At 45.9% G+C, this 27,532-nt stretch overlaps 1 protein-coding gene and 1 long non-coding RNA gene across 2 annotated transcripts in view; one reads left to right on the forward strand and one right to left on the reverse strand.

The window, feature by feature from the left end:
- PHF2 (PHD finger protein 2) overlaps positions 1 to 27,532 on the forward strand; it is a 762,463-nt gene that overhangs the window by 416,642 nt on the left and 318,289 nt on the right. Inside the window, exon 14 of the mRNA XM_068253616.1 lies at positions 22,385 to 22,503. Within this exon, the coding sequence (XP_068109717.1) occupies positions 22,385 to 22,503 (119 nt within the window). The remainder of the gene's footprint in view (positions 1 to 22,384; positions 22,504 to 27,532) is intronic.
- LOC137532757 (uncharacterized) overlaps positions 1 to 27,532 on the reverse strand; it is a 72,651-nt gene that overhangs the window by 13,337 nt on the left and 31,782 nt on the right. The window contains exon 2 of the long non-coding RNA XR_011023984.1: positions 11,633 to 11,722. This is a non-coding gene — a long non-coding RNA (uncharacterized lncRNA). The remainder of the gene's footprint in view (positions 1 to 11,632; positions 11,723 to 27,532) is intronic.

Genomic DNA, 27,532 nt, shown 5'->3' on the forward strand with positions numbered 1-27,532 from the left:
TGTACTTAATCATCATGAGCTCAGTTCACATTGCCTAAGCTTGCTTCAAAGTCATGTTAATATTTTCAGTGCTTCCAATCTTAAGGTACCATATACTAATAGATAACAACCAGATGTGATCAATCCCCCTTAAGGCTCATACACACGTACCAACAATCTGTCCAACTATCTTCCAAACTTGTCTGTTGGAAGATAAGTTGGTCGTGTGTATGGCTGGCAAACAACCAGATGACCAACTGATAACAGATTGTTTGCCACATCCAACCAGTGGATCAATCTGCCCAACTATAATGCAGATTGGAACGTGTATACAAGTCTTTAGATTAGGATCTGATCAGGGAAAGATGGAATCCTTCCACACACTACAAATAGGTATTCAATAGATTTTAGCATGAAATCTATTGAATATCTATCAAACCACAGTGTTGCACTGCTCGATGCAGTGCTATGAGATGTTGATATACTGCCACTTCTGTCCCAGCCCATATTCCAGCAAGTTCTTTTGTCTGGTACAATAAATCATTTTGATATATTTTGGCCAAAATTCAATGGAAATGTCAGCCTGGATTACAATCCGGGGGACATGTTAGGGCATTGTTCCCCGTCTCACACTGATCAAATCTGCCAGGAATCTATGAGGAAAATCAATATGTACAGTGGCTCACAAAAGTATTCGGCCCCCTTGAAGTTTTCCACATTTTGTCACATTACTGCCACAAACATGAATCAATTTTATTGGAATTCCATGTGAAAGACCAATACAAAGTGGTGTACACATGAGAAGTGTAACAAAAATCATACATGATTCCAAACATTTTTTACAAATAAATAACTGCAAAGTGGGGTGTGCGTAATTATTCAGCCCCCTGAGTCAATACTTTGTAGAACCACCTTTTGCTGAAATTACAGCTGCCAATCTTATAGGGTATATCTCTACCAGCTTTGCACATCTAGAGACTGAAATCCTTGCCCATTCTACTTTGCGAAACAGCTCCAGCTCAGTCAGATTAGATGGACAGCGTTTGTAAAAAAAATAGATCTGGACTTTGACTGGGCCTTTCTAACACATGGATATGTTTTGTTTTAAACCATTCCATTGTTGCCCTGGCTTTATGTTTAGGGCCGTTGTCCTGCTGGAATGTGAACCTCCGCCCCAGTCTCAAGTCTTTTGCAGACTTCAAGAGGTTTTCTTCCAAGATTGCCCTGTATTTGGCTCCATCCATCTTCCCATCAATTCTGACCAGCTTCCCTGTCCCTGCTGAGGAGAAGCACCCCCAGAGCATGATGCTGCCACCACCATATTTGACAGTGGGGATGGTGTGTTCAGAATGATGTGCAGTGTTAGTTTTCCGCCACACATTGCAATTTTGGTCTCATCTGACCAGAGCACCTTCTTCCACATGTTTGCTGTGTCCCCCACATGGCTTGTGGCAAACTGCAAATGGGACTTCTTATGCTTTTCTGTTAACAATGGCTTTCTTCTTGCCACTCTTCCATAAAGGCCAACATTGTGCAGTGCACATAATAGTTGCCCTGTAAGAGAGGGGTGACAAAGCATTCCCCTCTACTACAGAGCCCTTGTCCATATCATGGACAAAGGGCTCTTCCCCACCTCTAGTGCCCAGGAAGAGGTGGGGTAAATATGTCCTGGGGAGTTTATGTGGAATCTAGGAGCCCCAGATGTACTGCTAAATGGTTATAGAGGGTCACTTTTGACCCTATGCCTATTAATGTGATTGTCCAAGCTATAAAAAAAAAAAAAAGATCTACTTACCTGGGGCTTCCTCCAGCCCGTGGCAGCCGTCCTGTGCCCTCGCTGCAGCTCTGATGGCTCCCGGTCTTCTCCGCTGGTGTACTGCACAGGCGCAGAACTACTGCGCCTGTGCAGTACCGTCCTGATGACGTCAGAGGGACCACGTGACCCGCGTGCTGGAGCACAGAAGAAGCCGACCCGGAACCCAACTAGAGATGACCCGAACCTCCGATTTTCGGTTTGCAAACCTCCCACGAAAGTTCGGTTCGCGCAAACTTTCACGAACCGCAATAGACTTCAATGGGGAGGCGAACTTGGAAACCTAGAAAAATGTATGCTGGCCACAAAAGTGATGGAAAAGATGTTTCAAGGGGTCTAACACCTGGAGAGGGGCATGGCGGAGTGGGATACACGCCAAAAGTCCCGGGGAAAATCTGGATTTGACGCAAAGCAGCGTTTTAAGGGTAGAAATCACATTGAATGCTAAATTGCAGGCCTAAAGTGCTTTAAAACATCTTGCGTGTGTATACATGGATCAGGGAGTGTAATTAGAGTACTGCTTCACACTGACACACCAAACTCACTGTGTAACACACCGCAAACAGCTGTTTGCGTAGTGACGGCCGTGCTGGACTGGTGCGCACTATGCAAGATTGCATTTCCTCACTCAGTGATGTCAGGTAATGTCTGACTGCCTTATCAACTTTCGATGGTTCTTTCTCTACCATTGTTAAAGCTTACATCTATTTTTTTTAAATACTTGTTCTGCTTGCTGTTCAGTACCTGCATCGAGAATCCTTTATGGAGGGCAAGTCTGCCGTTGCGAGTGACCACGGGTAATGGCCGGGGAATCCTGGTTTAATTCCAGTCCAGAGTGGCTGCCACTACCACACATCCAAGGAATGCAGCAGGCATGCTGTGGGCAAAGGAGCAGGAACGGCTACCGCCACACATCAAGGAAGGCAGCAGGCATGGCATGCATGTCCCGACCGAGGTAGTGACCAAAAATAACAATACAGGAGAACTTTCGAGGCCCTGCTGTATATGTGAGATGAATGAACTTTAAATCCTTTAACGAGAATCTATTATGGAGGGCAAGTCTGCCATTGCGAGTGACCACGGGTAATGGCCAGGGAATCCTGGTTTTATTCCGGTCCGGAGTGGGCTACCACCACCACACATCCCAAGGAAAGCAGCAGGCACGCTGTGGACAAAGGAGCAGGAATGGCTACCACACACATCCAAGGAAGGCAGCAGGCATGGCATGCACGTCCCGAGGTAGTGACCAAAAATAACAATACAGGAGAACTTTCGAGGCCCTGCTGTATATGTGAGATGAATGAACTTTAAATCCTTTAACGAGAATCTGTTATGGAGGGCAAGTCTGCCATCCATTCAAGTGAAAGGTATGCACTGACTGCCAGGTATAATACAATGTGCAGTCAAAGATGCACTGAAAGGTATGCAGTGGCTGCAAACCACTGTTTGTGTAGTGACGGCCGTGCTGGACTGGTGCGCACCATGACTAGAGTGCAGGTGATGGCGGCTTTCCAGCCCATATGGTCGCCGGGCTGAGGTAGCTGGATGACAAAACAGTGACTGTCCAGCTGATCAAATTTGGTCTGTCCACAATGAAGCAACGACCTTATTTTCTTTGGTGTGCCACCCCCCAAGACACTCATATAGCCGGCGGTCCTTGCTTCATTGTGATACGCAAGCCCCTTCACCGCGGCAAGGTAATGATCACGAAGGGGAATGGGCACATGTACATGCCTTTTGTTTTGTTGTTGCAGCCGCAGTGCAGCCAGAAAAATTAGGCAGGCACGTACACGCACCAGCTGCTAGCAGCGGCCTAAAAAATTCAGGAATCCACCTGGAGTCCTGGACCCTGTTGGTGGTGGCGGAGAGGGCAGTCAAGTGGCCTGCGGCAGAGGTGCTGTGTGGGGAGCGACTTAGTCTTGGGGCAGGCAGCCAGTCACACGGCATGCAGGCAAAGATGCTGTATGTGGGGACTGACTTAGTCTTCGGGCGGGCAGTAGCCCTCCGGTATCCATGCCTCATTCATTTTGATAAAGGTGAGGTACTGAACACTTTTGTGACTTAGGCGACTTCTCTTCTCAGTGACAATGCCTCCAGCTGCCCTGAAGGTCCTTTCTGACAGGACGCTTGAGGCAGGGCAAGACAAAAGTTGGATGGCAAATTGGGACAGCTCTGGCCATAGATCAAGCCTGCGCACCCAGTAGTCCAAGGGTTCATCGCTGCTCACAGTGTCTACATCCACACTTATGGCCAGGTAGTCGCCTACCTGCCAGTCCAGGCGTTGGTGGAGGGTGAATCCAGAAGCGCTAAGTCAAGGCGTTGGACTAATGAATGTCCGCATGTCCGACATCACCATGAGATCGCTGGAACGTCCCTTCCTTGCCTCCGTGGACATGAGAGGAATATTACTGGCAGTGGTACCTTTATTGCGTTGTGCTGTGACATCACCCTTAAACGCATTGTAAAGCATACTTGCCAGCTTGTTCTGCATGTGCTGCATCCTTTCTGCCTTCTGGTGACTTGGTAACATGTCCGCCACTTTGTGCCTATACCGAGGGTCTAGTAGCATGGCCACCCAGCACCCAGTTCCCCTTGAGTTTCTTTATATGGGGGTCCCTCTACAGGCTGGACAACATGAAAGACTCCATCTGCACAAAGTTGGATCCAGACGTACTATCCATCTCCTCTTGCTCTTCCTCAGTGACATCAGGTAAGTTCTCCCCCTCCCCCCAGCCACGAACAATACCACGGGAACGTCGAGCAGCACAAGCCCCCTGCAACGCCTGCTGCGGTTGTTCATCTGCCGCCGCCTCCTCTTCTTCCTCCAAAGAAACACCTTCCTCATCATCCGAGTCTGACTCCTCTTCCCCACACGACTCTTCCTCCTCCTCACCCCTCTGTGCTGTCGCAGGTGTTGAGGAAACATCTTGTTCTGCTCCCACAACTGTTCCTGCTGTAACTGTTCCTCTTCACACTCCTCCACAGCTTGATCCACCACTCTACGCACGGCACGCTCCAGGTAGTAAGCGTACGGGATCAAGTCGCTGGTGGTGCCTTCACTGCGACTCACCAGGTTGGTCACCTCCTCAAACGGTCGCTTGAGCCTGCATGCATTTTGCATCAGTGTCCAGTTCGGTGGCCAGAACATCCCCGTCTCCCCAGATTGTGTCCTTCTACTGAAATTGTATAGGTACTGGGTGACGGCTTTCTCCTGTTCTAGCAGGCGAGAGAACATGACCAGGGTCGAATTCCAGCGAGTTGGGTTATCACTTATCAAGCGTCTCACCGGCAAGTTGTTTCTCCGTTGAATGTCCGCAAAACGTACCATGGTCGTGTAAGACCGCCTGAAATGCCCACACACCTTCCTGGCCTGCTTCAGGATTTCTTCTAAGCCTGTGAACTTTGACACAAATCTTTGAATGACTAGATTTAGCACATGTGCCATGCAGGGTACATGTGTCAGCTTTCCCAAATTCAAAGCGGAAAGGAGATTGCTGCCGTTGTCACACACCACGTTGCATCTCCAGCTGGTGCGGGGTCAGCCACTGATCCACCTGTTTGTTAAGAGCAGCCAGGAGAGCTGTTCCAGTGTGACTCTCCGCTTTGAGGCAAGACATGTCTAAGATGGCGTGACACCGTTGAACCTGGCATGCAGCATAGGCCCTGGGGAGATGGGTCTGTGTAGCTGGAGAGGAGATCACAACACCAGTAGAGTTGAACTGCCACTCAGTTAAGGAGGAGGAGGAGGACGACAGCGAAGAGGATGTAGCAGGAGGAGAGGAGGTGGCAGGAGGCCTGCCTGCAAGCTGTGGAGATATCACAAGTTGGTCCCCTGCCCAGCCACATACTCCCTGCTTGCCATCGGTCACCAGGTTGACCCAATGGGCTGTGTAAGTAATGTAGCGGCCCTGACCATGCTTGGCAGACCAGGTATCCATGGTCAGGTGGACCCTTGACTCAACGCTGTGTGCCAGAGATGACACCACTTGCCTCAACTTCACGGTACAGTTTGGGTATCGCCTTTTTATTGCTTTTTTAGAGAAATAATTGCGGCCTGGTATCTTCCACTGCGGTGTCCCAATGGCCACAAATTTACGGAAGGCCTCAGAGTCCACCAGCTTGTATGGTAACAGCTGGCGAGCTAACAGTTCTGCCACACCAGCTGTCAGACGCCATGCAAGGGGGTGACTGGCAGAAATTGGCTTCTTCCGCTCAAAGATTTCCTTCACGGACACCTGGCTGCTGTGGGCAGAGGAGCAGGAACCGCTTAAGGGCAGAGGCGGAGTGGAGGAGGGTGGCTGTGAAGGTGCAAGGGAGAAAGCGGCTGAAGAAGCTGCACCTGAAGGAGGAAGAGGAGAAGGAGGGTGGCTTTTATTTTGTATGCTGCTTTTGCTCAGGTGCTCTTCCCATTGCAGTTTGTGCCTTTTTTCCATGTGCCTTCGTAAGGCACTTGTCCCTGCATGAGTGTTGGCCTTTCCACGGCTTAATTTTTGGAGGCAGAGACAACAGATGGCATTGCTCCGATCTGAGGCAGACACATTCAAAAAATTCCAAACGGCTGAGCCCCCTTGGGGTGATGGCACTATGGTGGCATCAGCAGCTGACATTGAAGGGCATTTTGGCTGGCTGTACATAGGTGGCGATTAGTGTTGGGCCGAACAGTTCGCCTGGCGAACCTTTCTGGGCCTCTTACTACTTCCGGGTCGCAATGACCCGGAGTAGTACGCCTGCGCTGCCCGGCGGAGCGCGTCCTAGATCGCGCTCCTGTTGCCGGGCACTCTCTGCGCATGAGCGTGACGTCACTCATGACGTCACGCACATGCGCAGAGAGTGCCCGGCAACGGGAGCGCTATCTAGGACGCGCTCCGCCTGGCAGCGCAGGCGTACTACTCCGGGTCATTGCGACCCGGAAGTAGTAAGAGGCCCATGGATTTAGAGATGTTCGCCGGCGAACGGTTCGGGAACCGTTCGCCACATCTCTAGTGGCGATACATGGCGCCGGACACTGCCACCAGCTGTTTATGCAGCGAGCTCCCCCTGCTTCTTTCAGGAACTAGTCTCCTTCTACTCCTCTCTAACTCCCCCTCTGAACTGTCCCCCTGTTCATCTCCTCTATTGGGAACATAAGTGGGATCCGTATAATCGTCATCATCATAATCATCCTGCTCAGCTTTGCTTCCCTCAGACACCTCCAAAACTGCACCAACAGCAGGTACTTCATCATCTTCACACGTTACATCCATAGTGTCACCGCCTAACTCAGACATATGAAGTGGTGTAACTTGCTTAGCGCCTTCATCTGGTTGTAACAATAATGGCTGTGAATCAGTTAATTCCCCACCAATTATCTCCTGTGAAGTGTCAAATGCAACGGATGTGGTGCTTGGAGTAGCGCTGGTGGATGCGGAAGATGAGGTGTTTTGTGTTAAATAGTCAACCACTTCCTGACAATCTTGGGAGTTGACGGGACGTGCCTTCTTCTGAGCACTGTACTTTGGTCTAGGGCTGCATGAAATCACATCAACACGACCTGGCACAGACCTGCCGGGTGGCCTTCCTCTGGGTCTGCCTCTAGCTCTGCCTATTTTGTCCGTTGTGTCCATATCGGGGGGGATGAAGTAAAAGGTATGCACTGACTTGACTAATACAATGTGCAGTCACACAGGTGCAGTTAACAAGTATGCATGGAGTGGTATATCACACTGCGTGCACTGACGTAGGTAGGTGGGTGCACTGAACACATAGGTATATGCAGTGATGAGGTGGGTGCACTGAACCCAACAGGTAGGTATATGCAGTGATGGGTATTACAATGTGCACCTGTCACACACAGACAGGTAGCGGACAGGCACAGTGACACTGCGTGCACTCAACTCACGTAGGTAGGTGGGTGCACTGTGAACAGGTAGGTACAGTGGTGTGAAAAACTATGTGCCCCCTTCCTGATTTCTTATTATTTTGCATGTTTGTCACACTTAAATATTTCTGCTCATCAAAAACCGTTAACTATTAGTCAAAGATAACATAATTGAACACAAAATGCAGTTTTAAATGATGGTTTTTATTAGTGAGAAAAAAAAACTCCAAATCTACATGGCCCTGTGTGAAAAAGTGATTGCCCCCCCTTGTTAAAAAAATAACTTAACTGTGGTTTATCACACCTGAGTTCAATTTCTGTACTCACCCCCAGGCCTGATTACTGCCACACCTGTTTCAATCAAGAAATCACTTAAATAGGAGCTATCTGACACAGAGAAGTAGACCAAAAGCACCTCAAAAGCTAGACATCATGCCAAGATCCAAAGAAATTCAGGAACAAATGAGAATAAAAGTACTGTAATTGAGATCTATCAGTCTGGTAAAGGTTATAAAGCCATTTCTAAAGATTTGGGACTCCAGCGAACCACAGTGAGAGCCATTATCCATAAATGGCAAAAACATGGAACAGTGATGAACCTTCCCAGGAGTGGCCGGCCGACCAAAATTACCCCAAGAGCGCAGAGGAAACTCATCCGAGAGGCCACAAAAGACCCCAGGACAACATCTAAAGAACTGCAGGCCTCACTTGCCTCAATTAACCCTCCTGGCGGTTTGTCAAAATCCGCCAGGGGGCAGCAAATACGTTTTTAAATTTTTTTATTTTTTTTTTTCATGTAGCGAGACGAGGTCTCGCTACATGATAGCCGCTGCTGAGCGGCATCCCCCCAGCCCCTCCGATCGCCGGCGGCGATCGGAGATCAGGAGATCCCGTTCAAAGAACGGGATCTCCTGGAGGGCTTCCCCCGTCGCCATGGCGACGGGGCGGGATGACGTCAGACGTCGTGACGTCAAAGGGGACTCCGATCCACCCCACGGCGCTGCCTGGCACTGATTGGCCAGGCAGCGCACGGGGTCTAGGGGGGGGGGGGGGGCGGCTGCGGCGACGCGTATAGCGGCGGATCGGCGGGTAGCGGCGGCGATCGGGCACTGCACGCAGCTAGCAAAGTGCTAGCTGCGTGCAGCAAAAAAAAAAATTATGCAAATCGGCCCAGCGGGGCCTGAGAGGTGCCTCCCGGCGGCATAGCCCGTGCTCAGCACGGGCTTACCGCCAGGGATGTTAAGGTCAGTGTTCACGACTCCACCATAAGAAAGAGACTGGGCAAAAACGGCCTGCATGGCAGATATCCAAAGCGCAAACCACTTTTAAGCAAAAAGAACATTAAGGCTCGTCTCAACTTTGCTAAAAAAAATCTCAATGATTGCCAAGACTTTTGGGAAAATACCTTGTGGACCGACGAGACAAAAGTTGAACTTTTTGGCAGGTGCGTGTCCCGTTACATCTGGCATAGAAGTAACACAGCATTTCAGCAAAAGAACATCATACCAACAGTAAAATATGGTGGTGGTATTGTGATAGTCTGGGGTTGTTTTGCTGCTTCAGGACCTGGAAGGCTTGCTGTGATAGATGGAACCATGAATTCTACTGTCTACCAAAAAATCCTGAAGGAGAATTTCCGGCCATCTGTTCGTCAACTCAAGCTGAAGCGATCTTGGGTGCTGCAGCAGGGCAATGACCCAAAACACACTAGCAAATCCACCTCTGAATGGCTGAAGAAAAACAAAATGAAGACTTTGGAGTGGCCTAGTCAAAGTCCTGACCTGAATCCTATTGAGATGTTGTGGCATGACCTTAAAAAGGTGGTTCATGCTAGAAAACCCTCAAATAAAGCTGAATTACAACAATTCTGCAAAGATAAGTGGGCCAAAATTCCTCCAGAGCGCTGTAAAAGACTCGTTGCAAGTTATCGCAAACGCTTGATTGCAGTTATTGCTGCTAAGGGTGGCCCAACCAGTTATTAGGTTCAGGGGACAGTTTCTTTTTCACACAGGGCCATGAAGGTTTTGAGGTTTTTTTTCTCACTAAATAAGAAAAAACATAATTTAAAACTGCATTTTGTGTTCAATGATATTATCTTTGACTAATAGTTAACGGCTTTTGATGAGCAGAAACATTTAAGTGTGACAAACATGCAAAAGAATAAGAAATCAGGAAGGGGGCAAATAGTTTTTCACACCACTGTAGGTATATGCAGTACTGGGTATTACAATGTGCACCTGTCACACGCGGACAGGCACAGTGACACTGCGTGCGCTCAACTCACGTAGGTAGGTGGGTGCACTGTTAACAACAGGTAGGTAGGTATATGCAGTAATGGGTATTACAATGTGCACCTGTCACACACAGACAGGTAGCGGACAGGCACAGTGACACTGCGTGCGCTCACGTAGGTAGGTGGGTGCACTGTGAACAACAGGTAGGTAGACATATGCAGTGATGGGTATTACAATGTTCACCTGTCACACACAGACAGGTAGCAGACAGGCACAATGACACTGCGTGCGCTCAACTCGCGTAGGTAGGTGGGTGCACTGTTAACAACAGGTAGGTAGGTATATGCAGTAATGGGTATTACAATGTGCACCTGTCACACACAGACAGGTAGCGGACAGGCACATTGACACTGCGTGCGCTCATGTAGGTTGGTGGGTGCACTGTGAACAACAGGTAGGTAGACATATGCAGTGATGGGTATTACAATGTACACCTGTCACACACAGACAGGTAGCAGACAGGCACAATGACACTGCGTGCGCTCAACTCGCGTAGGTAGGTGGGTGCACTGTTAACAACAGGTAGGTAGGTATATGCAGTAATGGGTATTACAATGTGCACCTGTCACACACACAGGTAGTCACTGAATGTGCTGGGCCTGGCAGTGGCACACACACAGTATGAATTATCAAAGGTGTCTACGCAACACAAGTGTCAGTGGGAAACAGAAAAAAAAAAAAGATGACAAGAACAAGATTAGCTCTCAAAAGAGCTGTTGTGGGGTGCTATTTTAGCTATAAGAATCAGCAAGGAGCAAGCTAACAAGCCTACAAGAGCCTAACTTATCTTTCCCTATGAGAGTCTGCAGCAACAGCTGTCCCTCCTCTATTTACTGCAGGCACACGAGTGAGTATAATGGCCGGCGCTGCCTGCCTTTTATAAAGTGAGGGGGGGGGGGGTGGCTCCAGGAGGGAGTGTAGCCTGATTGGCTACAATGTGCCCGCTGACTGTGATGTAGAGGGTCAAAGTTGACCCTAATGGTGCATTATGGGGGCGAACCGAACTTCCGGAAAAGTTTGCGGTTCTCCGCGATTGCGAACCACCGGAAGTTCGCCGGGAACCGTTCGCCAGCGAACCGTTCGGGCCATCTCTACACCCAACCTGGCGAGGTCGACTGCACCAGCGGAGAAGACCAGGAGCCATCGGAGTTGCGGCGAGGGCACAGGACGGCTGCCACGGGCTGGAGGAAGCCCCAGGTAAGTGGATCTTTTTTTTTTTCTAGCTTGGACAATTCCTTTAATGTAAAACAATAGAGTATTTATCTTTATTCGGTTAAAAACTCTTCTTCTGTATTCTTCTGTTTTTTATCTGTCACTTCTTTATTCTTTTACTTCCTTCTTTATCTATAAATATGGATTGAAGGGTCCTCTGGCCAGTGGTTCCGATAGCTCACTGCTCACCCGACGTCCACGCTGTATACCAGGCACTGCTGGGTCAATTGGAAAGGATGATTTTCATTGGTTCTTCTAGTGGACAAATGGGGTGCCCAAGCTGGAGCTTCAACGATGCTTTTGTTGAGGCGCCAGGTAAAATGGAGAAGACGACAGCTGTGGTGGCAGCGACAGCTGTGGTGGAGCATTCACAGCGGGTCCGGTGGCAGAAGTGACATGCCAGCAGTGCCTGGTATACAGCTGGACATTGGTTAAAGAACACCTGTAAGGGAAGGAGTGCCCCTGGGGTGTACTTACCTTGGAAGGGGGAAGCATCTGAATCCTAAAGAGGCTTCTCTTGTTCTTCTGTTCAGCCCAGTTCCTACGCTGGGACCCCTTAAAGAGACACTGAAGCGAAAAAAAAAAATGATATAATTAATTGGTTGTGTACTATGAATAATTACTAGAAGATTAGCAGCAAAGAAAATATTCTCATACTTTTATTTTCAGGTATATAGTGTTTTTTCTAACATTGCATTATTCTATAATATGTGCAGATTACACAACACTCAGCATTCAAAATGATTCATTCAGAGCAGTCTGTGAAGTAATGACATGTCCTCTGGCAGAGGAAAAATCAATAGTCCAGGAACAGTTGAGATAATAAAAGTCAGATAACAGCCCTCTCCACGACTAACTTAGTCAGAGAGCTTAATGGCTTGTTTGCATAGAGATAACAACTGGAATTTCTCAACTCTTCCTGTACTGGAAACAATTAGACTGATGTATCTGATCTTAATGTTTTATTTCTTAGCTGTACTACACATACAAATCCTAATATCATAATTTTTTTTTCGCTTCAGTGTCTCTTTAACTACTCTGAATTATAACAAGCCTTTGACGCACACCCTAGTGGTTTCCTGTTAGGGCTCCAGCAGAAATAGCAAAACCCGTTTGGTCCGTTTTACTGCGCAGACAGCTTGCGCCTGCGCGGCAGAGTAGACTAGGTTGGGCTTGGCTGTTTTGGCTGGACCTGCTAGTGTGCCTACACAAGGCACATCTTAGGCTTGTTTTGATTCAGTAGCCCAAGCAGTAGTTTGTGCCTGCACACTGACAAGCCCTAGTCGGCGTACTTTCATGGGGTCCCAGCACAGGAACGGGGTTGAATGGGAGGACAGGGGAAGCTTGTCCTAACTCTTTAGTATCCACAGGCTTCCCACTTCCAAAATACAGTAAGTACCCCATAGGGGCACTTTTTTCACTTTAGGTCTACTTAAAGTGGTTGGGAGCCTGATGGCTATAGCAGTAGATGTCAGGTGACCAAGACGGGTACATGTGCATCTCCTGGTTGTGAGGCAGCAGTGCTGTAGTGCTGAAGGATAGCTCCATGGCACAAAGGCCTCACTCTCCATCGCTCGCGTTACAGTAGCATTGTTAAGAGCATAACTCAGGTGAAAAGTTATGCTCTTAATGCTAGGACATTGCTCAGGTGAAGCCAGCAATTAAATTTGCCGGTAAATTCTGAGCGATATGAGGTGATAAAAGTCTTGATTTTTTTTTGAGCTTCTTCTCACCTCTAAATGCTTATGGCCTATGGGTCCATATGCAATAATTTTTTTTCTCCTGTGTTTTCTCCTAGGTGATATTTCACAACTAGCTAATAAAATGCCTTCTAATCCACCAACTTACAAGCAAATACTCACCAACTTTGTGTTACTTTTTCAATTGCAAAGTGACAAACAGTAATTTTAACTACCTGCGGACCGACATTGTTGAAATCTACGGCGGGCAGGGGGCGCTGCGGTTCTGACCGGACGTAAACTCTACGTCCCATTCACCGTGCGCCCCACCCGTGCCCGTCGCTCTGTCCGCTCTGCCCCCGCCGCAGTGTGCTGCCCTGCCGCCTCTATGACGGCAGAGCACTGTGAGCCGGGCAGGAGCCGTTTTCATTGGCTCCTGGCCCTGTCATTCATGTAAGCCGTTCCCATTGGCTTACATGGAGTGACAGGGTCAGGAGCCAATGAAAGCGGCTCCTGACCGGCACACAGCGCTCTGCCGTCATAGCGACGGCAGAGAGAGAGCAGCCTGCGGCGGGGACAGAGCGACGTGACCGGCGGGAGCGACGGATTATTGCGGCGATTCATCGGGAAGCGGCGGTTTACTGGACCAGCACCCTCTGGTCCTTAAGAGGGCATAGGTTGCTGGTCCCGAAGTGGTTAAAGAGAAGATGAAACTCTATCTCCTTGTAGAAAATTAACTTTTTATCCTGAGTTTTCTCCTAGGTGATATTTTTACACCTTTGCCCATATGCAATTAACTTTTTCTGCTAATGCTACATACACACTTGAAAGATAAATGAAAGATATCAGACCAATTTTACCCCCTTCCATGTAGTATGAGAGCCATACCTACACAGTCTATTCTATTGAGCTGAACTCCCCATTAGATAAAAATCTTTGCAAGATGATGTGCACAAAGATGCTGTACACGTTCAAAAGATCAGTATCTGCAGAAGATCTGTTCCTGCAAAAGATCCATTCCTGCAAAATGCATTCAAAGTCTATGACATCTGCAGATCCTCATACACACCTTGTTTAACAGACAATCATCTGCAGATCAGATCCACCAGGATGGATTTTCAGATCTGCAGATGATTGTCAAATATGCAGATGAAGTCTGTTAAACAAGGTGTGTATGAGGATCTGCAGATATCATAGACTAGGAATGCGTTTTGCAGGGATGGATCTTTTGCAGGAACAGATCTTTTGCAGATACTGATCTGTTGCATGTGTGCAGCATCTTTGTGCACAGCATCTTGCAAAGATTTCTGTCTGATGGGGAATTCAGCTCAATAGAATAGACTGTAGGTATGGCTCTCATACTACATGGAAGGGGGTAAAATTGATCTGATATCTTTCATTTATCTTTCAAGTGTGTACACAACATACGTTTTCTCCTAGGTGGTATTTTCAAACTTGTCAATGAAATGCTTTTCAATCCTCCAGGAAGCAAAAAAAAAAAAAAAAAAAAAAAAAAAAAAAAAAAAACTGAAAATAATTTTGATAGTACTTTTTCACATACTTGTTGGTACTTTTTCCATTGCAAATTGCTGAAATGTTGCTAAATCGAAGATGAAAAATTATCTCCAAGGAGACAACTCAGGAGAAAAAGTTAATTGCATATGCCCCCTTGTTATAAAATGCCTTTAAATCCACCAGCAAGCAAGGGAATACACAAATTAATTTTAGTGCTATTTCACTAACTTTTGGTTACTTTTTCAATTGTAGAATGCTGAAAACTTAATTTAAAGAGAAGATTAGGAGAAAAAGTTAATTGCATATGGGCCTGGTGTCATGTAGGAGGGGGATCAGGAGACCTACCACTGTGGAGACAACAGGCGTGGGTTAACCACTTGAGGACCGCGGTGTTAAACCCCCCTAGTGACCAGGCCACTTTTTACTTAATAGGCCACTGCAGCTTTAAGGCCTCGCTGCAGGGCCGCATAACTTATCACACAAGCTTCAGCCTTTGACAGCGGATCACTTTTGTGTCACACGGCTGTCCCTAGTTGTTACGATTTGCATGGAGTTTGTGCGCTGCACCTGGAGCAAACAGAAACAACGCACAAACCCGCAACCAGGCAGAGATGTCACGGTTTAGGAAAAGACTGACAAACCAGGATTAAATGAATAATAAGAATTTATTATTAAATAACAATAGAATGATGCTGTGCATTAACCTCATGCATGAAAACAATCAGCATAGACTAGCAGGCAATGTATTCTATACACATACATGCACTGCAACCAATAATACAGGTAGATACAACAATAAGCATACAGAAAGGTATGAAAATCAGGGTTTATACAAGGACCTCTCTGCATAAGCGAGTTATGCAGAGTAGGTCCAGTGTATAGAACTGTGTGCACACGGACCCTGGATCCAAATAATAAGCACTATATATATATATATATATATATATATATATATATATATATATATATATATATATATATATATATATATCTATATATAACTATATATATCTATATATAACTATATATATATAACTATATATATATATATATAACTATATATCTATATATAACTATATATCTATATATAACTATATATCTATATCTATATCTATATCTATATCTATATCTATATATATATATATATATATATATATATATATATATATATATATATATATATATATATATATATATATATATATATATATATACACACAGGATAACAATCGAGGAGGAGACACACGGATAGTCAGGCAAGCAAGGTCATACACAGGAGATCAACAGTACAGTAATCGCTAGGCAAAGAGTAGTCGGAATACAAGGCACAAGGTCAAAACACGGGAGATCAATACAGCAGGGAATCAAGGAACAAACACCAGAAACAGGGAACTCAGGTCAGGATGGCTAGGATCAGGAACAAAGAGCTAGCAAGCTCTGAGTGTTCAGGTGTTGCCTAAATACCATGCTGAAAAGCCATGTGATAGTCCAGGCCTCCTCCCTGTCTGTGAAGACATCTCCAGAGAGTCCACCCTCTGCTGGTGGGCAGAGGAAAGTTCAGGCTGTAAATTCATAGAGGATGGTGACATCTGCTGGTGAAGCAGAGGTAGTACATACAGAAATCTACCAGCAGATGCAGATTGTAACATTACCCCCCCCCTCCCTCAAGGAGCAGCCTCCGGAAGCTCCATTTGGACTTATGCCCACCTGGGTCCCAGAAAATACTGGCAAAGAGGCAGGCTATAAATCGGTCAGCAAATGAGGCCACAACCCGGGTATTACCAGGCTGACTGGACAAAAGGACATGTTGCAAGTCACTCTGAAGACCTTTGGGTGACACAGAAAACTGAAGGACACCAGGAAGAGCCATAGATTGGACATCCATAGGAGCAAGGCATCTGAGGTCATTAAATAAAACAGAAAACTGGATGCCATCAGGAAGGGATGCATAATGGCCATGAACAGGAGGAGGAGCAGAATACCACCAGGAGAGGCATCAGCAGTAGCAGCAGACGGGAGGGCATCGGCAGAAGCAGGAACTGCAGACTTGGAGGCAACAGAAGCAGGAACTGCAGACTTGGAGGCAACAGAAGCAGGAACTGCAGACTTGGAGGCAACAGAAGCAGGAACTGCAGACTTGGAGGCAACAGAAGCAGGAACTGCAGACTTGGAGGCAACAGAAGCAGGAACTGCAGACTTGGAGGCAACAGAAGCAGGAACTGCAGACTTGGAGGCAACAGAAGCAGGAACTGCAGACTTGGAGGCAACAGAAGCAGGAACTGCAGACTTGGAGGCAACAGAAGCAGGAACTGCAGACTTGGAGGCAACAGAAGCAGGAACTGCAGACTTGGAGGCAACAGAAGCAGGAACTGCAGACTTGAAGGCAACAGGAGCAGGAACTGCAGACTTGAAGGCAACAGGAGCAGGAACTGCAGACTTGAAGGCAACAGGAGCAGGAACTGCAGACTTGAAGGCAACAGGAGCAGGAACTGCAGACTTGAAGGCAACAGGAGCAGGAACTGCAGACTTGAAGGCAACAGGAGCAGGAACTGCAGACTTGAAGGCAACAGGAGCAGGAACTGCAGACTTGAAGGCAACAGGAGCAGGAACTGCAGACTTGAAGGCAACAGGAGCAGGAACTGCAGACTTGAAGGCAACAGGAGCAGGAACTGCAGACTTGAAGGCAACAGGAGCAGGAACTGCAGACTTGAAGGCAACAGGAGCAGGAACTGCAGACTTGAAGGCAACAGGAGCAGGAACTGCAGACTTGAAGGCAACAGGAGCAAGAACTGCAGACTTGGAGGCAACAGGAGCAAGAACTGCAGACTGTAGGTTATCAGGAGCAGGAACAGCAGACTGTAGGTTATCAGGAGCAGGAACAGCAGACTGTAGGTTATCAGGAGCAGGAACAGCAGACTGTAAGTTATCAGGAGCAGGAACAGCAGACTGTAGGTTATCAGGAGCAGGAACAGCAGACTGTAGGTTATCAGGAGCAGGAACAGCAGACTGTAGGTCATCAGGAGCAGGAACAGCAGACTGGAGGCCATCAGGATGGATAAACTGAAAGTCATTTTCCAATAGAGCAGGCAAAGCAGCAGACTGGATAACAGTTTGTAAATGCAGGATATCTGGAGGAATCTGTGGGAACTGAGTACCAGAAAATGTTTTTGAGGACAAGCCATCAGCAGAGATGAGTGTGCATTTAGCCTCAGCAGAAAACTGTAGGAGCCCTCTTTCAGCAGAGCATTGAGGGAGCTGGATCTCAGCAGGAGTCTGTGGAAACAGGGCATTAACAGGGGTCTGTGGTGCCTGAGTGTCAGACATCTGTGCGGGTTGAACTTCAGCATAAGTCTGTGCTCTAGCAGAAGTTGAAGGGCAAAGGGCATCAGCAGAGACTCGAGAAAGCTGGACCTTTGGCTGAGCGACTGGCTGGACCACTGGCTGCATAGCTGACAAGACCTTTGGCAGAGCAATTAGCTGAACCTCAGATCGAGCAACCTGCAGACCAACTGATCGAGCACCCGGCTGGGCCTTTGGCTGAGCTGTGGAGTATGATTCTGCTGGAACGGCAGACTGAGACTTTGCCGGAGCGGCTGGCATGAGACTTTCTGAGACGTCTGGAGGACCCACTGCCGGACCAACTGACAGAGGTTCTGCCAAGCTGTCTGACTGGGCCACTGCCAAACTGACCAACAGGGACACTGCCAGGCCGACCGACAAGGACACTGCCAAATCTTCTGAAAGGGAAAACATTGGACTGACGGACACTGGTACTGCTGAGCTGACAGACACGGGTATTGCTGAGGAGACTGGCACAGGCAGGGCTGAGGAGACTGGCACAGGCAGGGCTGAGGAGACTGGCACAGGCAGGGCTGAGGAGACTGGCACAGGCAGGGCTGAGGAGACTGGCACAGGCAGGGCTGAGGAGACTGGCACAGGCAGGGCTGAGGAGACTGGCACAGGCAGGGCTGAGGAGACTGGCACAGGCAGGGCTGAGGAGACTGGCACAGGCAGGGCTGAGGAGACTGGCACAGGCAGGGCTGAGGAGACTGGCACAGGCAGGGCTGAGGAGACTGGCACAGGCAGGGCTGAGGAGACTGGCACAGGCAGGGCTGAGGTAACTGACATAACAGGAACAGCAGGCTGGAGTGAAGATGGATTATGTTTCGGTAAAGATACAGTTTGTAGATCTGCGGAAAACGGCAACATAGCTGTTGGAGTCTTTGCGGTGGTAACTGGAAGGATGGAGGCTGTAGGAAAATATTTCCGTTTAAACTTAGATTTTTGACTCAGTCTAGAAGCAGGGGTGAGCTTAGCAAAGTCCTGATGTCCAGAAGAACAGGGCAGGTATGATGTAGGAAGCTGGAACGACCACGGAGTGGATCTAATCGCAGTCTGTAAAGGAGCAGTTTTTTTATGATTTTTGGATACAGGCAATTCCAAGTCCGTGGAACAGGTTACTGAGGACAGAGAGCATGTCTTTCCCTTGATGCCTGGGGCAGAATTAACAGGTGGTGTGTTCTGAAAATCATAAGAATGAGACAAAATTCTTTGCCAAGCGATTACTAAACCAGAACCTGATTCATATTTACAAGTCTTGTGATCAACCATAGACTGGACAGCCCGCATGCATGCAAATGTATATGAATCCCCTTTTTCTAGATAGAACTCAAGAAATCGATCCCAGTCACTCTTAAGGTAACCAAACATCTGATCAATCTGTTCAGGATGGAATACTGGATCAAAGCTGGTAAACTTATTGCTGGAACTGACAGGGTTAACATTGGCTGCTGAATGCTGCACAAACTGACTACCAGAAAACTCAGAAGGGTCTTTTTTATGCAAAATCTTTTTCCATTCATCAATCAAGGGAAGTATACGGTCAGACTTGCAAACATCCAGGTTCATCAGAGAAGTTGCAGATTTTATACATGCATCCAAAAAAGACTTCTCTTTTGTGGAATAGAATTCATTAAATGATTCCCAATCATACTTTAATTCATCATTCAGTGCATTCATTTCCCATCTACTGAATGGGGGATCCCAATCACTCTTAATGGGAGCTTGCAGATTACCCTGAGCATAATTGCAGGACTGAACTGTCTGTTTGGAAGTGACAGGAATATGATTAGTTTTAATTGGCTTGGTTTGGTTTATTACTGAGGAGGAGTTATTGCAATAGACAGGCAGGGATCTAACTTGAGTCCAGGAGGTAGAAGGATCTCTTACTGCAATTAGGGTTTGCAGAATCTGCAACAATGCTTGCATCTCAGATTCTGCAGAGTTGCCCTGCTGCATAAAAGATCTAACATGCATAACAATTTGCATTAACTCTTCACGGGAATATGCTGACAATTCCTTATAACACTCATATTGGTCTTCCTCTGCTAGCAAGGAGTAGAAGTTATTGTGCTGAATAGTCCAGTCAACTTCCATAGCTGAAACAAATGAGATTCCAGTATTAATGGAAGTAGCAGGATTATGAGTGGGCTTAATTGATTGAATCTGGTTAATTACTGGCCAGGATTTGGCTTGATTCAAAGGGGCAGCAGGACAATTAATGGGGCCTGATAAATTACCCGGAACATGCATTGTGGAATAAGCAACTGAATTTTGTTGGGCTTCAGAACAACATTCATGCAAAACCGACAAAAAGTCTTTTAAATCATAAGGAAAGGTTCTTTCATTACTCACAGACTGAACCCATGAAATCAACTGCTGCAGATCCTCATATGAATCGTCTGCAAACGTATAATAGCAAAGTTTCCTTTTGTCTCTTGCTAGAATAGCATATTCAGACAGGTGCTTTAAATCCATGTCAATCATGGCTGGAGAAACAGGATCTCAGACCTTTTCCCAGTGACAAATTGTTCTGGCTAGCTCTTCTGTTACGATTTGCATGGAGTTTGTGCGCTGCACCTGGAGCAAACAGAAACAACGCACAAACCCGCAACCAGGCAGAGATGTCACGGTTTAGGAAAAGACTGACAAACCAGGATTAAATGAATAATAAGAATTTATTATTAAATAACAATAGAATGATGCTGTGCATTAACCTCATGCATGAAAACAATCAGCATAGACTAGCAGGCAATGTATTCTATACACATACATGCACTGCAACCAATAATACAGGTAGATACAACAATAAGCATACAGAAAGGTATGAAAATCAGGGTTTATACAAGGACCTCTCTGCATAAGCGAGTTATGCAGAGTAGGTCCAGTGTATAGAACTGTGTGCACACGGACCCTGGATCCAAATAATAAGCACAATAAATATATATATATATATATATATATATGCAGGATAACAATCGAGGAGGAGACACACGGATAGTCAGGCAAGCAAGGTCATACACAGGAGATCAACAGTACAGTAATCGCTAGGCAAAGAGTAGTCGGAATACAAGGCACAAGGTCAAAACACGGGAGATCAATACAGCAGGGAATCAAGGAACAAACACCAGAAACAGGGAACTCAGGTCAGGATGGCTAGGATCAGGAACAAAGAGCTAGCAAGCTCTGAGTGTTCAGGTGTGGCCTAAATACCATGCTGAAAAGCCATGTGATAGTCCAGGCCTCCTCCCTGTCTGTGAAGACATCTCCAGAGAGTCCACCCTCTGCTGGTGGGCAGAGGAAAGTTCAGGCTGTAAATTCATAGAGGATGGTGACATCTGCTGGTGAAGCAGAGGTAGTACATACAGAAATCTACCAGCAGATGCAGATTATAACACTAGTACAGCACTGCTGTAGATCGCAGCGCTGTACAATGTTAATAGACGGTGATCGCCGCAGGGAGACTGAAGGCGGAGCTCCATCATTCATGCAGAGATACAATGCAGAGATACAATAAAATGATCCGATTTTACAGCAATTCGATTAAAACGATTGTATCTCTCGAAAAAATCGAATGCTTTTTTTCATTCGACTGAAAAATCAGATCGGAATTCCCGTTTTTTTCGATTTAAATTGATCCGGAATGCCAAATATTTCTGTTAAATTTCTCTAAAGATTGTATGGTGTGTGTTGGATTGCAAGTTTATTAATATACACACCCTAGCAATTTTCTTAGAGTTTCCAATCATTTTTATCATAATTGGGGAAAAATTGAACATAGGTGTGTGGTACATTGGTCATATTTTTTAATTTGTTACAATCAGTCAGAAAAATTGATTGCAATTCTTAAATTGAACAGATATTTAAAAAAATTGTATGGTGTGTGGCCACCTTTAGGCTACAAGATTTCCAAAGCCTAGAACATCCCACAGAGCACTGTTCAAGCGATCATTCAGAAATGGAAGGAATATAGCTGTAATATAACTGTAAACCTACCAAGACAAGGCTGTCCACCTAAACTCATAGGCCGAACAAGGAGAGCGCTGACCAGCCACTTCTCATGTATACACCACTTTGTATTGGTCTGTCATGTGGAATTCCAATAAAATTGATTCATGTTTGTGGCAGTAATATGACAAAATGTGGAAAACTTCAATAATTAAATAGATTTTAAATATATTTTACTCACCTGGGGCTTCTTCCAGCCACTAGCAGCAGTCTCAGTCCCTCACTGCTGCCCCGTCCTCCCTCTGGCCGTCGGGTCGGGTCTTCTGCACCTGCACGAATGCCCACGCGTCCATGTCATTTGGTGCGTACCGGGGCTGTGGTGAGGGACTGAGACTGCTGCTAGGGGCTGGAAGAAGCCCCAGGTGAGTAAAATCTGTTTAATATTTGTCACATCGGAAGTCCTTTAAGGGTAACGAAGGAGCAAGGATGGCACTCACAGTTCTATACAAGACCTAATGCAATAGTACAATGTTTTCAGGTACAGTACTTTTATGTTATAACCTCAGTGTCAGAAGATTTGAAATATTATTTCTAGAAAAAAAAACCTTTTACGTATTTGTAATGTATAAAAAGCTTTCCATTATTCCTATTACTAAGTAAATGTGAAAGTAATCTATACTTTACACGCAGAACCATTTGAAGAAATATTGGAATAATTGACTTACTCTTTTTATTTCTTGTTTTTTAGAACAGTAAACCCGATTCTCTACTAAAAATGGAAGAGGAGCATAAATTGCAAAAAAATCCATTTTCAGCAATTAAGGACAGTAAATTCAAGTTTTCATTTTCTGGCAAGAAGCTGTTCAGGTAGGAGAAGATGCAGCAGCAGCATTTTGAGCTTTGCTAGTAAATAACAAGTAAAATGTCTGCTAGCAGCAACAAAGGTTTAGGCATGTTTAAATTACACAGATGTGGTGTGGTTATTGTTTCAAAAATGTATTTTTATTTTTATGGCATTTATTGGATAATAAAAAACGTAATTGTGTGGATAATAAAAAAACAAAATCGATAAAAAGCAAAACAGCACTATGGATGCCAAATTGTATCCTTATTGCTGAACCTGATTTACAAAGGCTTTTCTGGGCTGGAACACTTCAGAGATTATAACTGATTACACAAAAATGAACTGTACTTATTAAAGACAGTCTGCTTTAAGATGGCAACGGTTGCAACCTATGCAAAATTAGACCACAGTGAGGATTGCTGAAAGATTACTATAATAGTGGTTGTATGAATGCTGTCATCTGCACACAGACAGTGACAATGTTTTTGTTTATAATAAACTCAAGTTGTAGGTGTGTGCAGGTCACTGCAGTTTCAGACCTGCTAATCCACTGTCTTTCAGCTCTAGGGTGACATGCTCCTTGTATTGCCTACTAGCCTGCATTAAAGGAGAGGGGAAGTGATGAAAGAAACGTGAAGGGTACCTTATATAGACATCACACACACAGATAGAACGGTGAGCCTCTGTATGCACTAACCTTGCCCCATCAACCCCAGCGGCACCACGAGGGGTGGAGCTACATTACACAGCCACACCTGCAGCCATTACAACACACTGAGGAAACAGATTTGGGGGCAGCTGCTGGCAGGCCAGTGAGGCGGGAGCCAGAACATTCCCTGACATTGTCAGCGACAGGCCGGGACACCTACCTTCAGTCTGGGACATTTTTGTAGGTTTCGGGGACTTTTATTCTAGGATTGTCCCAGGTAAACTGGGATGTCTGGCCACCTTTTTTTATACTATCCTGACAAGGGTTATAATCTTCTGACAGCTAACAGCAGATGATTTAAAAAAAAAAAAATATATATATATATATATAGTATGGTTTTATTGATCCCTTCGATTTTTCTCAAACCCTGGAAAGCATTAGTTGAAGGGAACTTAAAATTAGAAGCAAATGGTGGCTGCCTTATTTATTTCCTTTTAAACAATACCAGCTGCCTGGCAGTCCCTATGATCTTTTTGGCTGCAGTAGGGTCTGAATCCTATGCCTGAAACAAGCATGTAGCTAATTGGTATATATTCAAAACACAAAACGTGCTTACACCTGTAAATAAATATATACAGTAAATGTATGACAATCCTGGTTCGCCTCCTCTACCATACAAAACAAAATCATGCACAGAGGCAGCGCCACTCAGGCTTCAACAATATATCATGCATAAGATTGCAGTCTCTACAATAAAGTCCAAGCAAAATGAACAATCTCCTATGGCAGCTTTTTCAAGATTTTCACTGTAAACTTCAATGGCTTTCTTTCATGAAAGTATAGCCTCCCCCACACCCTTTTGCTGGACTCACCGTCCACTAAGACCCACTGGCGGGTCTGATGTAGCCTTGGGACCGTTATCGGGTCGTCCCCACCTCTCTGGAAATGCCTGGATCAATGAAGTCTGTATCTTAGTTACAGTAAATACTTGTCTCCCAGAACCTCAATAAAAAGGCCTCTCATAGTGTGGTTAGGCTCCGCTTGACACGTTTAGTCAGCATATGACTCATCAGGGACAAGGGACAACCATGCTGCAGGATCTTAACCTCCCTGGCAGTAAGCCCTACACAGTGTGGGACTATCCTCCGCAGGGGATCGTATGGCCCCAGGAGGATTTTTTTAAATAAAATTTGTGCAATAGTCTTCAGCTAACACTTGGCTAGCTGCCTGTGCCCCTCAAGTGCTTCTGCTCTACCCCCGATCCCCCCGATCACTGCCGCAATACATACCCCCCAGGGATCCCACGATGGCGCAGCCTCCCAATCAGCTCCAGGCTTCACTATGGGGAGGATCGGGACTGCGCATGACGTCATGTCCGATCGTCGCCATAGCGACGACTGAAGCTAATTGGGAAGCTGCAGCTCTGGCGGGATCGCGGACGAGTGAGTGTTGCCGGCGGCGATCGGGGGGAGCAGATAAGTGCCGGGGGACTTGGAGGACACAGGTAGCTAGCCTAGTGCTAGCTACAGAGTTTCAAACAACTTTTATTCTAAAAATCCCTCCCGCGGACGCAGCCTCATAAACTGCGTACCGCCAGGGAGGTTAAATGACGTCTGGGACACCCTTGGCTCCTCCCACCTTGCTCGTATCATCTCACGGCTTCTATTAGACGCTGCGCAAAAAACTCTATCGGCCACCTCAACTCCTCCTCTCTCCTCTCGCTTATTGGCCATATTAGCCTGCCTGAAGCTATTGGGGAAGACTCCGTTTACAGCACATTCACTATACAATATCTTTGCCTGATCTGTGCATCTTATATACATTATGCGTGCCCAGTTTCTAAACTAAACAATCCCCATGCTAATATCACAAATCTGGCAACTATTATGCCTCTTATACTCAATACTGACACTAATATGCTGCATTAAAAAAATAAAATGGTAAAAAAAAATCTACTCTAAAAAGTTTTTTCACATTATAATACAGATAAAAAAGCTTTAAGCGAATCCAAGATGAAAAACTAACAATAACAAGTAACTTGTCTGTATATATCTTATCTAAAGTTTAGACAGCAAATCTAGCTGCAAACAGCTTTAATAGAATATGATTATTTCTTCCTGTGATACAATGACAGCAGCCATGTTTGTAAACATTACACAGAGGCAGGCTTATCTGCATCTTGAGCACTCAGCCTGTGAAAAAAAATCCCCCTCCTCCTCCCTCCTCCCCTCTGCCTCTGAAATCTCTGGCTAGTAATACCTCCCCCTCCTCCTGCCCAGACTGAGCTCCCATGAGCCCTTGCTACTGTCTGAAAATGCCTTGGCTCTCTGAAAACCTGTGGGTGTGGCTTGTTTAGTTTATAGGGAATTAGAGTATTAAAACAAAAACAAAGTATTTGGCTTGAGGAATGCCCTATAAACAATAGGAAAGGAACACAATTATGCAATGAGTAAAAGTTCATCTCGGACCCACTTTAACCAATGCTATGCTGGCCTACTTCTCAATATACAGTTGGGGGTCATACATTGCCTCGTTATTGCATCTTATTCATTACCATAAATACAGTTCAAACCGTACTCACTCCCCCAGGAAGCACTTGAGATCCACATCAATATTCAAACCTCCTGGTCTCAGTGTGCCCAAATTATATATCCACCTGGTCTCCTCTTGTGAGACCATCCGTGTCATATCACATCCTCGCCAGGAGGGTGCTATCTTTTTAATTGCACAGAAAGATATAAATTTTGGGTTCCAGTTATGCTCAGCTCCAAAATGAGCCGACAAGCTGTGATTGAGAAAACCCCTTTTGATTCCCTGCATGCGTTACAAGCCCTGCATGGGAAGAATCCAGCCACTTTCCAGCCCTGCATTCTAGGTGGTCTGACCGGGTCCACACAGCTGGGTGCAAGGATTTGCTTGAGGTTTTTAGCCTTTCTATAAATCAATTTTGGTTTTGGTTTACTTAGGTGATTCAGAAATAATGAGTGAGGACATCTTTTGGCCAAATAGTAAAACTACATCTAAACAATAAAAATAAAATATACCAACACTTACATCTACAATTAACTACTTCTCTCCCTCACTCCCCATAGGACCCAAACATTTTTTATTTTATTTTTTTGTATAGGGGGGAAAAAGTTTACATTAAAGGAAAAAAAAAAGATAAACAACCTAAATAGTTGCCTTAAAGACTGAACCTTTTTTAATAGGTAGGTTAAGAGGGTATATTACTGTTATTTTTTAATTTGCAGGCTAATAATTAGTGATGGACGCAAAACTGAAAAAATGCACCTTTATTTCAAATAAAATATTGGCGCCATACATTCTACGAGGGAAATATTTTAAACGTTGTAATAACCATGACAAATGGGCAAATAAAATGTGTGGGTTTTATCCACAGTAGAACGTTTATTTTAACACTATAATGGCCAAGAATTGAGAAATAATTATTTTTTTTTCCTTTTTTTCTTATTATCCCAATTAAAATGTGTTTAGAATAAAATAATTCTTAGCATAATGTACCTTCCAAAGATAGCCTAAGTGGTGGCCAAAAAGTAAGATATAGATAATTTTGTTGTGATTAGGAGTGATTAAGTTATTGGTGAAAGAATTTGTGAAGATTGCTCTGGTCCCAAAGGGGTAAAAACTCCTCAGTGGTCAAGTGGTTAAAGTGAACCTTAAATGTCCCAAAAAAAAATGAGTTTTACTCACCTGGGGCTTACCTCAGCCCCCTGCAGCTGATCGGTGCCCACGAAGAGTCGCTCTGATGCTCCGGGTCCCACTGGCGGCCACTTCCGGTTTCGCCGTCAGGACCCGTCAGGCTGGGGAACGCGGCTGATACTACGCGTTCCCAGCCAAAATAGCACCCCTATGCTGCCATATGTCCGCATAGGCACCCGTATGCGGACATATGGCCGCATAGGGGTGCTATTTTGGCTGGGAACGTGTAGTATCAGCCGCGTTCCCCAGCCTGACGGGTCCTGACGGCGAAACCGGAAGTGGCCGCCAGCGGGACCCGGAGCATCAGAGCGACTCGTGGGCACCGATCAGCTGCAGGGGGCTGAGGTAAGCCCCAGGTGAGTAAAACTCATTTTTTTTGGGACACTTAAGGTACACTTTAAAGAGACTCTGAAGCCATTAAAAATAACGCTTTTCATCATCATTTACCTATTCTCTTCTTCTATATCAGCTAAGCTGATTATCCGCATTCCAGCGGCAAAATAAGGTCCGTAACCCCCCGAACTCCCAGGGCAAAAATCCACCACTTTCTTGGTCATGGATTTTGCTGCCTGGAGAGGCAGAGCTGTTCACTGTAGCTCTGCCTCCAGTTAAGTCAATCAGCGCTGAATGGCGCCTCTCCCCCACCCCTCTCAGTCTACTTTCACTGAGAGGGGCAGGGAGAG

Source organism: Hyperolius riggenbachi, chromosome 9 (assembly GCF_040937935.1).
Source record: "Hyperolius riggenbachi isolate aHypRig1 chromosome 9, aHypRig1.pri, whole genome shotgun sequence".
NCBI lineage: Eukaryota > Metazoa > Chordata > Amphibia > Anura > Hyperoliidae > Hyperolius > Hyperolius riggenbachi.